Source organism: Mytilus californianus, unplaced genomic scaffold (assembly GCF_021869535.1).
Source record: "Mytilus californianus isolate M0D057914Y unplaced genomic scaffold, xbMytCali1.0.p SCAF_1, whole genome shotgun sequence".
NCBI lineage: Eukaryota > Metazoa > Mollusca > Bivalvia > Mytilida > Mytilidae > Mytilus > Mytilus californianus.
The window spans coordinates 46,827,437-46,841,751 of NW_026262581.1; the positions used below are offsets into that span (position 1 = coordinate 46,827,437).

Sequence of the window (14,315 nt, forward strand, 5' to 3'; positions counted from 1 at the left end):
AAATAAAATACTATGTGTGTTTGTTTCAAACACCCAGTATATAAAAGCGGAATTTTGAAAAATTAATTCGCTATTAGCAGTCAGTTTGGTTTAATTTTGTCAAAAAGGTTAAAAAAAAAATGAAACATCGCGATTGCACGTGCTTGTCTGGTGTATTTGTATCTAGTTTATATCGGGTCATATGACCACTGGCATTCTTCGGAGGTCATCTCGATGGTTAATTAGATGGCGTCTAGTTTAATATACACACGAACTGCTGATACATTATAACCAGTCCATGGGTTGCTAATTATTGTTTCTGTTGGACTTTATGCAATTTAATTATACGTTTTATTATGTTATAAATTAGGTAAAACAATTTGAGTCAAATCGGTGATTATGAATTGGATAGTTTATGCATTTCAAAATTATGACAGCTTGGATTGTCTCCTGCTGATTTAGAGCAAGATATATGGTGAAGACATTTATTTACGGTCGTACTAGTATAACCTGGATTTAAAATTGAGAATGGAAACGGGGAATGTGTCAAAGAGATAACAACCCGACCAAAGAGCAGAAAACAGCCCAAGGCCACTTATGGGTCTTCAACACAGCGAGAAAATCCCGCACCCGGAGGCTAGCGTCAGCTGGCCCCTAAACAAAAATGTGTACTAGTTCAGAGAAAATGGACGCCACACTAAACTCAAAAACATATAGATGAACCATAATAATAAAAAAAAAATACAAGACTAACAAAGGCCAGAGATTTGTATGTATGTTTGAATGTTTTAGTCGGTTGTGTTTAATGCCTGTGATGTATGTTTACACAGTTTTGGCTACTGGATCTCAATTATTGTCACGTTAACCTATTATGTCTGTTTGGGTTGCTCACCCAAAAATTTTGTCAATGTTATAAACAACTGTCATACAAGTGGAAGGTTAAGCTAGCTACAAAACCAGGTTTAAACCACCATTTTCTTCGGAAAATGCCTGTACGAAGTCAGGAATATGGCAGTTGTTTTTCTCTTGTTCCGTTGATTGATAGCGATTTGATTTTGTCAGTTTTTATACAAGTTACCCTTTTTTTAATTTGCCTGGGAATTCTGTATTTTTGTTATACTGTTTACTGTCTCATTGTTGTATACCAAAAAGCCTTAATGATTGTAAAGAAACCATTTTCATTGGTACTTGTAAAAGACGTAGAATTATTAATATAATAATTGCTTTATCTATTTTAAAGCCACACATATCAATAAAATCAAAGCTTAGAGCTTTTTCGTAACTTTGCTCACTGACAGGCGGGACAACTTCTAGACATTTAAATGATTAGGCATAATTCATTGCATTCATGCAATTGAAGTAGAATACCGATAAGTATAATCTAGATACTAATACATTAAACATTCGTTTGTAAAACGTATATTGTACACAATTTATTACATTTTTACATTCACCCGCGACAAATATGAAATTACTCTGCACAATACTTGTTTTATTCTCTGATCATCAGACTATGTAATGATGTGATTTCCGAGTATTATCACTCAATACTAATACTTCTAATACAATGAAATGCTCCTAATTGTACTAACTTACCAAATATACTCTGATACTCTCTGGTTAAGTTCTAGTACAGGCGTTCTCATTCCCGCCAATACGCCAACTCTCGTTACCTGGTAACTATCTGAGATCTTATCCTGAGCTGGGTAGTTTACCATGGATCATTCCGGGAACCGGGCTACGCGGTATATCTAACTACCGTACTGTCTACATAGTAATGTCACGTCCATTATACCATATTACACAACACTCCCCCCCACTTTGAAAGGAGTGAGTTTACTTCCTATTCGAATATTCACTATCTTTCTTTAGTCCACCCCGTCTGGTCGCACCACGGGGATACAAATAAATCTTCAAAATATATATAAATATATTTTCCAATGTTGACATTTCAACAACACACAAAATTCCACAATTGCTCCGTTGTCGCTCTGCGGAGTTAATTTAGAACTAACATATCATTCCTTGATATATATATTACACACAATCTTCACTGTAATGTCCAATCAAAATTTACAACTGATTTCCTTTATTCTCTATGTACACACGAATCTGCTCTATATGTACATCATAGTATCCTGTCTTATATTTTAAATTACCTTGCGGTACTGGAGTCTTGGCACCGTGGACATCTGAACTTTACCATAGTGTCTGCCAGCGCTGGTGTCAAATCTATACAAGCTCCATGGTACCACTCATCGCAAAAATCACACTGTATCATAAACAGTCCATCATCTGGTTTTCTGCACAAACAGTGTAAGTCTGGGTTAGTCGCCTTGGTCACATCTTCACCGTTCTGTAACCGGTGCTGGCACTGTTTTAACCAGGGTGGTACTTCTCTGTCTTTACATGGCTTTAAACGGTCATGATTTATTGTCAGTACAGTTTTTTGTAATTTTATCTTGTACACATACGAAGATAATTTGGCACATACAAGTCCTGGACCTTTCCAAGGTGGGTCCAATTTCTTCGCTCTACCTTTAATTTTTGCCGTGTCTAAAACATAAACTAAATCTCCTATTTTGTATTCTCTCTCCAGGATACGTACATCATAATCACGTTTCATGGTATTCTGTGTAGTTTTTAGCGTGTTGCGCGCTATTTCATGTGCAGATGTTATGGCATCTCGGAGTCTTATCACATACTCATCTTGTGACTCGTCTGTTTTAGCACCAGGTACGCTGTACAATAAATCAACAGGCTGGTTAACCTCTCTCCCAAGCATCAGCATGTTTGGCGTAAAACCAGTACTTCTGTTAACTGACGATCGAACAGCTCCTGCCAACTGTGCCAAGTGTTCATCCCAATTGTTCTGTTGTTTAGAAACGAAGCAACGGACGGCGTCCATTAAGGTTCTGTTGCAACGTTCTGCTTGTCCGTTTGAGGATGGTCTGTACGGAGTAGTTCTTGCTTTGTGCATTTGCAAGATTTCACAGATGGATTTGAAAAGCTTGCTTTCAAAATTGCATCCTTGGTCTGTAAAAACCTGAAATGGGAATCCAAAACGAGAGAAAAACTCGTTCACAGCAGCTCTTGCCGTATGTTCTGCAGTTTGTGCTGGTAACGGAATACATTCCATCCATTTGGAAAACTGATCAACCATAACTAGTACATGTGCATTCCCAAATTTCGTCTCTGGCAGTGGTCCTAGAAAATCTAAGTGGACACGCTCCATTGGTGCACCTGCATGAAACTGGGTGAGCGGACATTTAGCCTTCCTGTTTGGCTTCTTGTGTAAATTGCATGTACTGCATGTTTTGACAAAGTCTCTTATTCGTTGTGTCATACCATACCATTGATATTTCGCCTTGATTCTCAATGTGGTTCTATTCATACCTTGGTGACCTGCAGCAGGAATATCATGACATAATGATATCACTTGTTCAACAAGATCTCTTGGTACCACAAGTCTTGGTGTTCTGTCTTTCTTGTCCAAATTTCTCAATATTCCATTATCATCTAAATAGAACATATCTTTGTTTATCCAATATTTCTTAGCTATTGGACTGCATCTGAATATTGTAGCCTCTGATGGTTCTGTTTTGTCCCTGAACCATACCAGTATTAACTCCAAGTCTGGGTCTTTAGACTGATAATCTCGTAATTGCTCTGGTGAATAAGTACTAGCTTCTATACCTGTCTCAGTAATGACATTTACATTTGGAAAGTCCAAATATGTCGTGTAAACTGACATACCAAGTGGTGTAGTGACTATTTCCACTGAACTGTGACAAACATTTTGGTTCTGGCTTACTGTATCTTGATTGGTACTGTCAAATACTTGTACCTAAATTCTCATTCACGTGACTTGTCACGTTCTGGTCCCCGTCTTGTGATATTGAACTATCTGGTCTAGCATTGTCCTTTATAATCACATTTGTATGTTGTGCATTGTCCTGTTTCATTAATTTGTTCTCAGAAATCAAAGAACTCGGTAGTACTGTAAGTGGTCCTGTATTGTGTGTTTGCTCAAAAGTTTTACAGTCTTGATGTGAAGCTAAAGGAATAACGTTATCTACGTCTTCTTGAAAACCAAGCCAACTTTGGTGAGCACGAGTACAATAATCGCATGCTCCACAGGGTAGATTGTGTTTTAGCACGTTTCCAGCTGCTAATCTATTCTGTGGACAGGCTAAATCTGGCAGACGTGATAATGCGTCCGCATTTTGGTGTCTTTTGCCTGGCCTGTGCTTTACTGTCATGTGATATACTGGCTTAGCTCCTCTAACCATCGAGCTAGTTGTCCTTGTGGCTCTTTAAAGTGCAATAACCACGTTAAACTACTATGGTCTGTACGGACTATAAACTCTCTTCCTAAAAGGTAATGTCTATAATGTCTGGTGAATTTCACTACTGCAAGCAATTCTTTCCGTGTCGTGCAGTATCGTTTTTGCTCATGGGTTAATGTAAAACTTCCGTAGGCAACGGGACGCTCTACACCATCTTGTACTTGTATTAATTCTGCGCCAATTGCGAAATTGGAAGCATCTGTGTCCAAAATAAACGGATCTTTATTGTTGGGTAATGCCAATAACGGAGGTGTTGTCAATGCCTCTACAAGTTTGTCAAAAGCCTCTTGCTCTGAATCTCCCCATTTGTACGGTTTCTTACCGGTCAATTGATACAAAGGGTAGGATAAATCCGCAAAATTCTTAATGAAAGTTCTATGATAATTAGCAAAGCCAAGAAATTGTTCAACCTCTCTTGTTGTCGTAGGTACTTTCCATTTCTTAACAACTTCAACATATTCACTGCCAATTGCCATACCATCTCTATTGATTGTTCTGCCTAAAAAGTCTATTTTCTTTTTAAAGAAATCACATTTCCTAGGTTTCAACTTTAGCCCATACTCTCTGAAACGTTCAAAAACTGGTCTCAAATTCTGTAAATGGTCTTCAAATGTCTTTCCCATTACTAGAATATCGTCCAGGAAGGCGAGTACAACATTCCATGTTAAACCTCTGAGAACGAGATTCATTACTCGTGAATATGTTCCAGGGGCATTGCAAAGTCCAAAACTCATACGGACAAAGTGGAATAATCCATATTTAGTGATGAAGGCAGTCTTTTCCTTGTCTGAGTCCTTCACTTTAATCTGATAATATGCACTATTAGCGTCCAATTTTGAAAACCATTCGTTTTCCGCTAACGTGTCCAAACATTCGTCTATCAAGGGAAGCGGATAGACATCTTTTTTCGTCACGGAATTCAACTTCCGGTAATCAATGCACCAGCGCACGTTGCCATCGCGCTTGCGCACAAGTACTGGGGCAGATGCCCATTCTGACATAGATGGTTCTATGATACCTGCATCTAACATTTTCTTTAAATGGCTTTCTTCTTCGTGTGCAAAGCACATGGGTGTTCGTCTTATTCGTTGCTTGATAGGGCGCGCATCACCTGTATCAATCTCGTGTTCAATGTGGTTAAATGTTCCCAAGTCAAAATCATCTAGTGCAAAAACATCAGCAAATTCAAGAAGTAAATTTGCAACTTTGGACTTTTGGTCTTCAGCAAGTGTACTGGATTTATCCAATATGTTCTGCAACTGTTCCGGTAGTGTATTGTTATCTCTGGCTATTCCAGTTGTTGCTACTGACGGGGCTGGCCCCGTTTCAACAACGTCAGCTTCAATTGCTTCGCCTAAAAGAGTTCCTTTTTGCAAAACTATCTTGTTGTTGGTTACATTAAGTAAACTGACACATGGCAAAGAACTAGCGTTGTAATAACCACGTGGGATTAACAAATCTATCTCTTTAGTAGGTTCAATTATAAAATCAGTTAACTCTGCTGACAAATCTTACTCTAATTGTACGACTGAATTAGGAGGTATGACTGTTCTATGTGGAACGGTAATTTTAGCTACTCTTGCTATCACGTTCACAGGCGGTACCAGTCCAATATGTCCATGTACCATAGGTAGTGCCTCTCCATTGATGAAAAAAATTAATTTTCTGCAGTCTAAAATTACTTTTGCTTTGACTAGAAAATCAAGTCCTAATAGCATGTCATTATCAATAGGCGCAACATAAATATCTGTCCGATATGTTCTTTCACCAATTTGTAATTCAACTGGTCCCACTACAAACGCATCCATGTGCATACCACGCCCTGCTGCATGCATTGTTGCTTTTCTTTTCATGGGTGGTTTTTTGCTAAGAGATTCATAAACTTTGTCAGAAATGATTGTAACTTCTGCTGCGGTATCTACTACCGAAATTACAGGCTGTCCATGCACTTTTAAAGTGAATCGAAGCATAGATGCTGAGCCTAACTGGCAAATAGTTCCCCCTAAGTGTACGGGATCTTGCAACTGAAGGTCAATTACTTTCTGTAAATCATTATCAGGCTGCGTTGTGTGCAACAGTGAATAAGACAGAGTATCTGTGGATGTTGACATATCACATGTTTTCAACGGGGTAATCCCCGAAACAGGTGTCTTGTTTCTTTCGTTTGAAATGGTGTTTAACGTTAGGCGGTTAGGTGTGGTCTGAGTCAGGGTTCCGCCCTTTAGCCCGACTCTTTCTAGTTTAAATGGTCTGTGTAATTTTTTCCTGTTGATGAATGCAAGTCAGGACAGTCCCGTTGTATATGGCCAAACTGGTGACAGAAGTAGCAAGCCATATTTGCTAATTTTTCAGGTGGAATAGGTCCCCAGCGCCTTTTAAATGGCGATTGTCGCTGATTATCTTGCCTATTATCCCTGTTACGCCATTGTTGGCGATTACCTTGATTTTGTTGGCTGAATGGTTGGGTTGCTGGCTGGACTTCATTTTGTGCAGGAAACTGTTTTGCCTGCTGTTGTTTTTGAAGCTGCTGTTTAATGTCTCCAATTTCCTGCTTATGAAATGCTTCCATAGCAGTCATTTTCTCTAGCAATGTTTCCATTTGTTTAGACAAATCGGACTTTGTGTCCGTCTTACCCATAGCGTGAACAGCTAGGTCGCTATCATAATCACTTGGTTCATCCTGATTTGGTCTACCGGTTGGTTTACCAAATATAGCTGTGTGGTTATGTTGGAACCATTTTATCTGGTCAATTGCTGCTTCAACAGATGTTGGTCTGGCGGTGGCTCCATGTTGACCAGCTTCTTTATCTGAGCATCCCTGGCATATTTTCCAGATAGCTTGTGTATACATATAACTGTCGGGAAGATTTCTAAAGGCTTTACAGGCTAACGAGAGAACTCGGTCTGCCCAATCTTCCAATTTCTCATTTGTATTTTGTCGTGCACTCATGAACTGAACTTGCAACGTCTCTGGTAAGTCTTGAAAATTAAACCTTTTCTCTAATTTGTGAATTAATTCAAAGTAATCCACACCTTGGTCTCTATCCAGTAAATTTGCATAGTAATCACCTGCTTTTCCATGTAAACACCAACACAGTTGGTCTTTTCGTTCCGTGGTAGTCCACGATAAACGATCAGCATACCTATGAAACTTGGTGTAAAAAGTTTTCCAACTTGAGGAACCATCATACTTCAGTCCTTTAGGTATTTCTAGGTTCTTTGATTTTGGCTTTGCTGGAGGCATTAATTGCGGCGACTCCCCATAACTTAAATATGGTCTTGGAGGGTACATATTTCTGTTTATTGTAGAAGAGTATGTTGGATTTGGTGTTCTCAAGGAATATACTGGTTCCCTAAATATTTCTGGTGAAGGTATTCTGCGACGGATTTCAGGTGTAGGTATTCTGCGTCGGATTTCTGGTGAAGGTATATGTGATTCTACCTGTTGTCGACGTCTTGGGACTGGAACTGGCCTTTCTAATCTAGGTTCGTGCTCGTTGGGCCCTTGCTGCCATCCCAATTGTTTTGTCTGCTGTTGTGTATTTTGATTACGTGAATAATCACGTTTTTCAATGTGCTCATTGGGACCTTGCTGCCAATCCAATTGTGATGTCTGCTGCTGTGTATTTTGGTTACGTGAATAATCACGTTTTTCAATGTTTTCCTCAATATTTAATCTGATACTTGGTTTCGTGTATCCTAATTCATCTGTTCTATGAATTTTGTCTGGCTTAAACTGTCGATCAATTGAAAAATCTTGAACTCTATCCTGTTCATCATACTTAGTTTGTAGTAATGGTTTTCTTTCATCAGGTCTTGACAATTTTGTTGAATACTGGTGGTCCCCATACTGCAAAGTGTAATTTAATGGCTTGCTCATCGCTGAACTGGGACGTGATAACTCACGTTTGACTTCCTCAGGCTCAGGTTTAAGCAAACATTCATCAGAAGGTGTGTCAGAATCTGAAAAGTCATTGATTTCTGCTTCTCGTCTTGCGTATTCGGAATGAAATCCAGATGTTTTAACTTCACCATAATCAACATAGTCTTGTAAATCATAACTTGACTGAGTCCGTGATTTGTATTCTTGTAGCTGTGTAACTGGTGAAAAATCTATCAACTCCATCAAAGTTTCAGTAAGTCGTAGTCTTGGTATTTCAGAAAGATGCTCAAACTGAATATTACCATATGTCTCTCTCAAAAAGATAATCTTGTCAGCTGTGACATTTCCAACACCAGGTAACAATAATAATTCTTCATAAGTACAGCTATTAATCTTGGTACGCTCCTTCTGAAAAGCTAAGTCTGCCATTATGTTATTATAACACAAATACAATTCAATTTAATCACTGGTTGCTGAACCAGAAAAAAAATAATGTGTATGTGCTATGTGGCTAACCACACAAAAAACCGCTAATTTTTCCGAAAGTGGCTAATTTTCTCCAAATTGCTCTGATAACGGCTAATTTGTCTAATTTCTACATAAAACGGCTAATTTTAGCAAAACGTAAAACAATTATCGAAAATAAATTTGCAAACACTGTAATTAACGCAAGTTTTTATGCTTATATTATCTCCGTGTTCAAACACTTCATAATATACCAAATATAGCAATATGAACTTCGCAATTACACGTGACGTCCTCACTTCTGTGTCTCGATTCAAATCGTACTTTTTAACACAGGAAACCCTGCTCGCCAAGCGCCAGTGATGTGATTTCCGAGTATTATCACTCAATACTAATACTTCTAATACAATGAAATGCTCCTAATTGTACTAACTTACCAAATATACTCTGATACTCTCTGGTTAAGTTCTAGTACAGGCGTTCTCATTCCCGCCAATACGCCAACTCTCGTTACCTGGTAACTATCTGAGATCTTATCCTGAGCTGGGTAGTTTACCATGGATCATTCCGGGAACCGGGCTACGCGGTATATCTAACTACCGTACTGTCTACATAGTAATGTCACGTCCATTATACCATATTACACAACAGTAATTACATGCATTATTACAACCGTCTCGGTGGTCTCGTGGTAGCGTGTTCGCCTCGAGTGCGAGAGGTCGTGGGTTCAAAACCCCGGCCAGATCAAACCAAAGACTTTAAAATTGGTATTTGGTGCTTATCCGCTAAGCACGCGGCATTAAGGAGCAAGAGAAAAGACTGGTCGGATCGGAGTAAGAATAATGTGTCCGGGTATGCTGACATGTTCATGCGGACTGTTACCTGGTGAACTAGCACGTTAGAAATCAGTTTCAGTGTGTCGATCTGGTACAAAGCAGGATTCATATTCATATCGCATTAACATGTTTTCGTCCTGAATATGCATTAAATACTGTACGTTTAACATCCACCTATCCATCATGCACTATAACAGTGTCAACCGGTAGGAACCTCATTAATAAACCATAATATGGCGAGTGTGAATAATATTTAACATCAGTTCACGTTATCTTAGAATAGAGAAAAAAGTAAATTGACGTAACACACACACACACACACACACAAACATATAAATTTATACTGTCTTATATAAGGCCCCGGTATAGCAAAATGTGAAACAATGCACAGTAAAAAATCTTTTATAAAGATAAAGTTGTTATATTTGTTTAAACTGCGTATTCTATTTTAGCTGTTACTTTTACAAAGAGGTCACTTTATTGAACAGGAACTTCTTACCTTTCCATAGCATCAGCGTTCAGTCTCGGTTTTTGGTGGGTAATTGCTAAATTTATGTTTTCACTTCAGTGTTTTGAAGATTTTTGTTTTGCCTATTCTTTTTTCTTTTGGTCTTGGTGCTATCTATTTCTATCCGACTTATAGTTTTTTATTGCTACAACCCGCTGTCTCTTCCCTTTTTTCTTGAAATAACCCTCTGATCACAGAGAAAACCCACAAGACAAAGACAGAGACGAAGAACTTTGTATATTCACATGATACACGCTAAATAATTTAAGGTGTATATAATATATCAGAAACCTCTTTTACTGAGTAATTATAATAAACAATTCTGTTTGATTTAAATGAATAAAAGGAAAGTTTGGTAATATATGAACGAGTTATCAAACGATAATACGTCAATAAGATATCAAAAGGTTATACGTCAGCGAGATATTAAACGGTAATACGTCAATGAGATCAAAGGGACAATACGTAAATGAGAAAGCAAACGGTAATTAATACGTCAACGAGATAACAAACGGTAATACGTCAATGAGATAGCAAACGGTAATACGTCAATAAGATATAAAACGGTAATACGTCAAAGAGACAGCAAATGGTAATAAGTCAACGAGATATCAAACGGTTATATGTCAACGAAAACGCAGATCAACGGAACCAGCCCTTTTCCGAAAGACATTTAGTATACACAATCATGATATCAATAAGACACCTGTTATTAAACGGTAATACGTCAATGAGATCAAAGGGAAAATACGTAAATGAGATGACAAACGGTAATACGTCAATGAGATAGCAAACGGTAATACGTCAATAAGATGCAAAACGGTAATACTTCAAAGAGATAGCAAATGGTAATAAGTCAACGAGATATCAAACGATTATATGTCAACGAAAACACAGATCAGCGGAACCAGCCCTTTTCCGAAAGACATTTAGTATACACAATCATGATATCAATAAGACACCTGTTCAATTCATTCATTGACCAAAGTGTGTGCTTGTTAAGGTTATTTAATTTTGAGAGAATGTATTGTTTTAGGTGAATTCAAACACAAACGAGTGAATCTTTTGTACTTTAAAAAAGAACTAGTGAAGGAAAACAGGACTGATTAATTAGTTTAAATTAACTATACTTGCAGAATGTGAAGTTAAAATTAGAAGTCTGAAGATACCACGTAAGTTTGAAAAAAAAAATGGTTAAATACCCTGATATTATTTAACAACAATTCAAAGATGCTTATGCATGAAAGCTTGTGACGTATCTATTTATTTGTTGCATTGGTAACTTCAAGTTGGTTGTTTTTTGTTTTTTTTTGTGTGTCGACAATTCAAGGGGGAAGTTTAAGGAGTAGAGTTTGGCGTTATTTATACTTTCATATTATGAAATTAGTTTTATTTTATACTGTCATATCCGAATGAGTTTTTGTGCACATACAATTTTCCTTTTGATTTCGGATAATCATTTCATTATAATTTTCGCGCCATATTAGATTTGATTAAAGTAGAATAAATCACGTGCAAACATTTTTTAACACATGTATGGTTCATGTTGTATATAACATTTACAGGTAAAAGTGATTGCAGATTTCTAAGATGTCCGCAATGAAACGGGTGCAGTTTGCTGTTTCGGATGAAATGAACCACACTGCAGCATCTATATACGGGTCAGAATTTTGTCCAAACCATCCTACATACAAAGTCATATCTTGGTGTTCTACACATGAAATATCAATCTGCATGGTGTGTTTCAAGTTAGATCATGCCAAATGTAAAGGCGTTGAGCCACTTGAGGAGGCAATCAAAAATACAAATTCTAAAGTCGAGTTGAAATCTTTAAGACAACGCGTTGAAGAAACTAGAAATATCTTCAAACGCCTAGTAAAAGACAGAAATCACAACATTGATGCTCTTGAAAATCAGAAAAATGTTCTCAAAGCTGATGTTAAGACGTTCAAAGAAAGAATTTACCAACATCTTGAAAGATTAGAATATCGGCTAGAGAAGGAGATAGATTTAGCTTTAGATCGACATAAACACAAACTTGAAGACCAGATATTTGAATACAATCAAAGGGACGGTACGTTAGCATCCCTTTATAATGATCTAATACATATAAATGAAGATTCAACTGAAAATCACACAATTTTGTTTTTGAAAGAAGCTAACGTTGTCCAAAGAAAGGAAGAAGAGTTCCTAAAAGGGGATGTAGGATCGCTTAAAAATATCAATCTGCAGTTGAAAATGGATGAAACAGTAAGAAAGGTGGTTGATGTTCCCACAATAGCAAATGTAAAAATGGTAGAAAGTTACCCAACAAACCCTCCAGACTTACAAGCACTTTCTAAGGACGATAAACAAACTGAAAGCATGCTTATCAAAGTCGAGGAATCGGTAAAAGAGTACAATATGGATAAATTTAAATTCGTTTTCGAAAGAGATATAGATATTAAACCTACATTTGCGACAAATGCCCTGGTCCCTGAAGTAACTGGTGGCATGATTTTACCAGATGGAAGATTATTTGTTGTTGATAAGGTAAACAAACGGTTGCTAGGATACACTGCCAAAGGACAGTTAGCAAAAGAAACTTTTATGGAATATGAACCATATGCGATGACCTACCTTGATGTAAACAGATTTTATCTGACAGTTCCGAGTGAACAATGCATAGAAATTCGTGATTACGGGGCGCTTCAGTTTTCCGAACGGATTGATATAAAACATCATGTTTCCGGAATCTCGTCTTACGAAGATACCATTGCTGTCGTTTGCGAAAATTTTGGCATTGCTCTTTTAGACCAAACAGGAACAATGGTAAACAAAATACCAATGAAAGGGAACAAAGAGGGACCATTACATCTTTTAGGGAAAACTATTTGCTACGCAGAAAGTAAGAAAGGAGCAGTTCACGTTTTAAGCGTTTCCGGAGAAGTTAAATTCACGACTACCGTAAAAGGTTTAGGATACGTGCAAGGAATAGCGGTCTTACGAGACAGCAGTATCCTCGTCTCAAGGTCAAGCCCAGGAAACAAAGTCACGTGGCATTTTTCCCCAGACGGTCACCAACAAGCATTGCGAGAAGAGTTCGAATCCTTTAAATCACCACGTTCAATAGTTTATGAAAAGAAATTAAAGAAATTGTTTGTCGCAAATGGAGTGCGTACAATATCCATTTTCAGAGAATTATAGTGACGCTGAGTTGTTTTTTGGTACTAGTATATATAGATATATGCACTTTTGAAAAATATAAGATTTAAAATTATACAACCTTCTGATGATACTTTTTGTCATAACAAAGCATGAGTGTTGCAAAATAGACTAATAGAGCTTTAAGTCTTGCTTCATAATTATGAATATCGTTGGCATGTGTTTTAATTGTGAATAAAACGTCATATTGAGCATACGAAAATGAGACAGTTGACCTAAAACATATCCTAAAGTGACGCTTTTCTTTCAATTGATAAGCAAAACCATGTTTTAATTCCAATAAAACATTGGTTTCACGTGCAACTTCAGTTGTATTTTGAACGTTATTTAAGTTATATATATTAATTTAACACTGGAGATCAAAATAGAAATTTCTGCGGGAGTTGCTCTTCATGAATTTAAATAAAATTTTGAAGTTAGTAAGTTTTTATTTTTTTTTACACTTTTAAATCTTAAACAGTTGTTTTTTGCGGAACCTTTTTGCTTTCGCAAATCAAAATGGCTGTCTTTCGATTGTGTCTTAAAAAGGTCCGCTTCGCATGAAAATATTAAAATTTGAAATAATTCTTTTTATCTCTTAATTGTTATGTGTTTATTTTAACATGAGTATAAATTATATTTGTCATTATGTTATAATCGCTAACGCTCAGTATACAGATATTTATGAATATAATGCCCCCTCATGTTAAAATGAAAGCATTATTTTTAAGATAAAACTAGAAGAGCCATATATCTAGCAATTAAGGGTCTTCAACAAGTAAGTTGTTTATACCATATAAGGATCTCTAAATCGGTTCGAGGTCAGGTACAGTAGTTTGTAAAAAAATTCCCGAATAGAGTTAAAAGGGCTTGACAAGGGATTCTGTGGGCGGACATATAAAACAGTTGCTACGGCCACAGAATCCCAAAATGGATAACCGTGATGCATATGAGCAGGAAAGCAAAAAAATACTTTTAAAGTCTTTAAACTGCGAAATTTTCACAAGTATCAGGTTTAAATAAAATTTAAATCTATAGCATTTCAGGGAATTGAAATCATGCATCCCACTTTCCATCTCAGTTCATACTATTTTTATTTGGCAGTCCAAATT

General features: G+C 37.0%; 1 protein-coding gene across 1 annotated transcript; it reads left to right on the forward strand.

The window, feature by feature from the left end:
* The first annotated feature begins 11,117 nt into the window (after nt 1–11,117).
* Nucleotides 11,118–13,643, forward strand: LOC127704132 (uncharacterized). The gene is made up of 2 exons (XM_052208027.1): nt 11,118–11,192; nt 11,586–13,643. Exon 2 carries the CDS (start codon nt 11,611–11,613, stop codon nt 13,204–13,206), a length of 1,596 nt encoding a protein of 531 aa, XP_052063987.1. The 5' UTR covers nt 11,118–11,192; nt 11,586–11,610; the 3' UTR covers nt 13,207–13,643.
* The last annotated feature ends 672 nt before the right edge of the window (nt 13,644–14,315 follow it).

Excerpts from the sequence above, each read along its gene's own strand:
- LOC127704132 (XM_052208027.1), top strand. The coding sequence starts at position 11,611 with ATGTCCGCAATGAAACGGGTGCAGTTTGCTGTTTCGGATGAAATGAAC.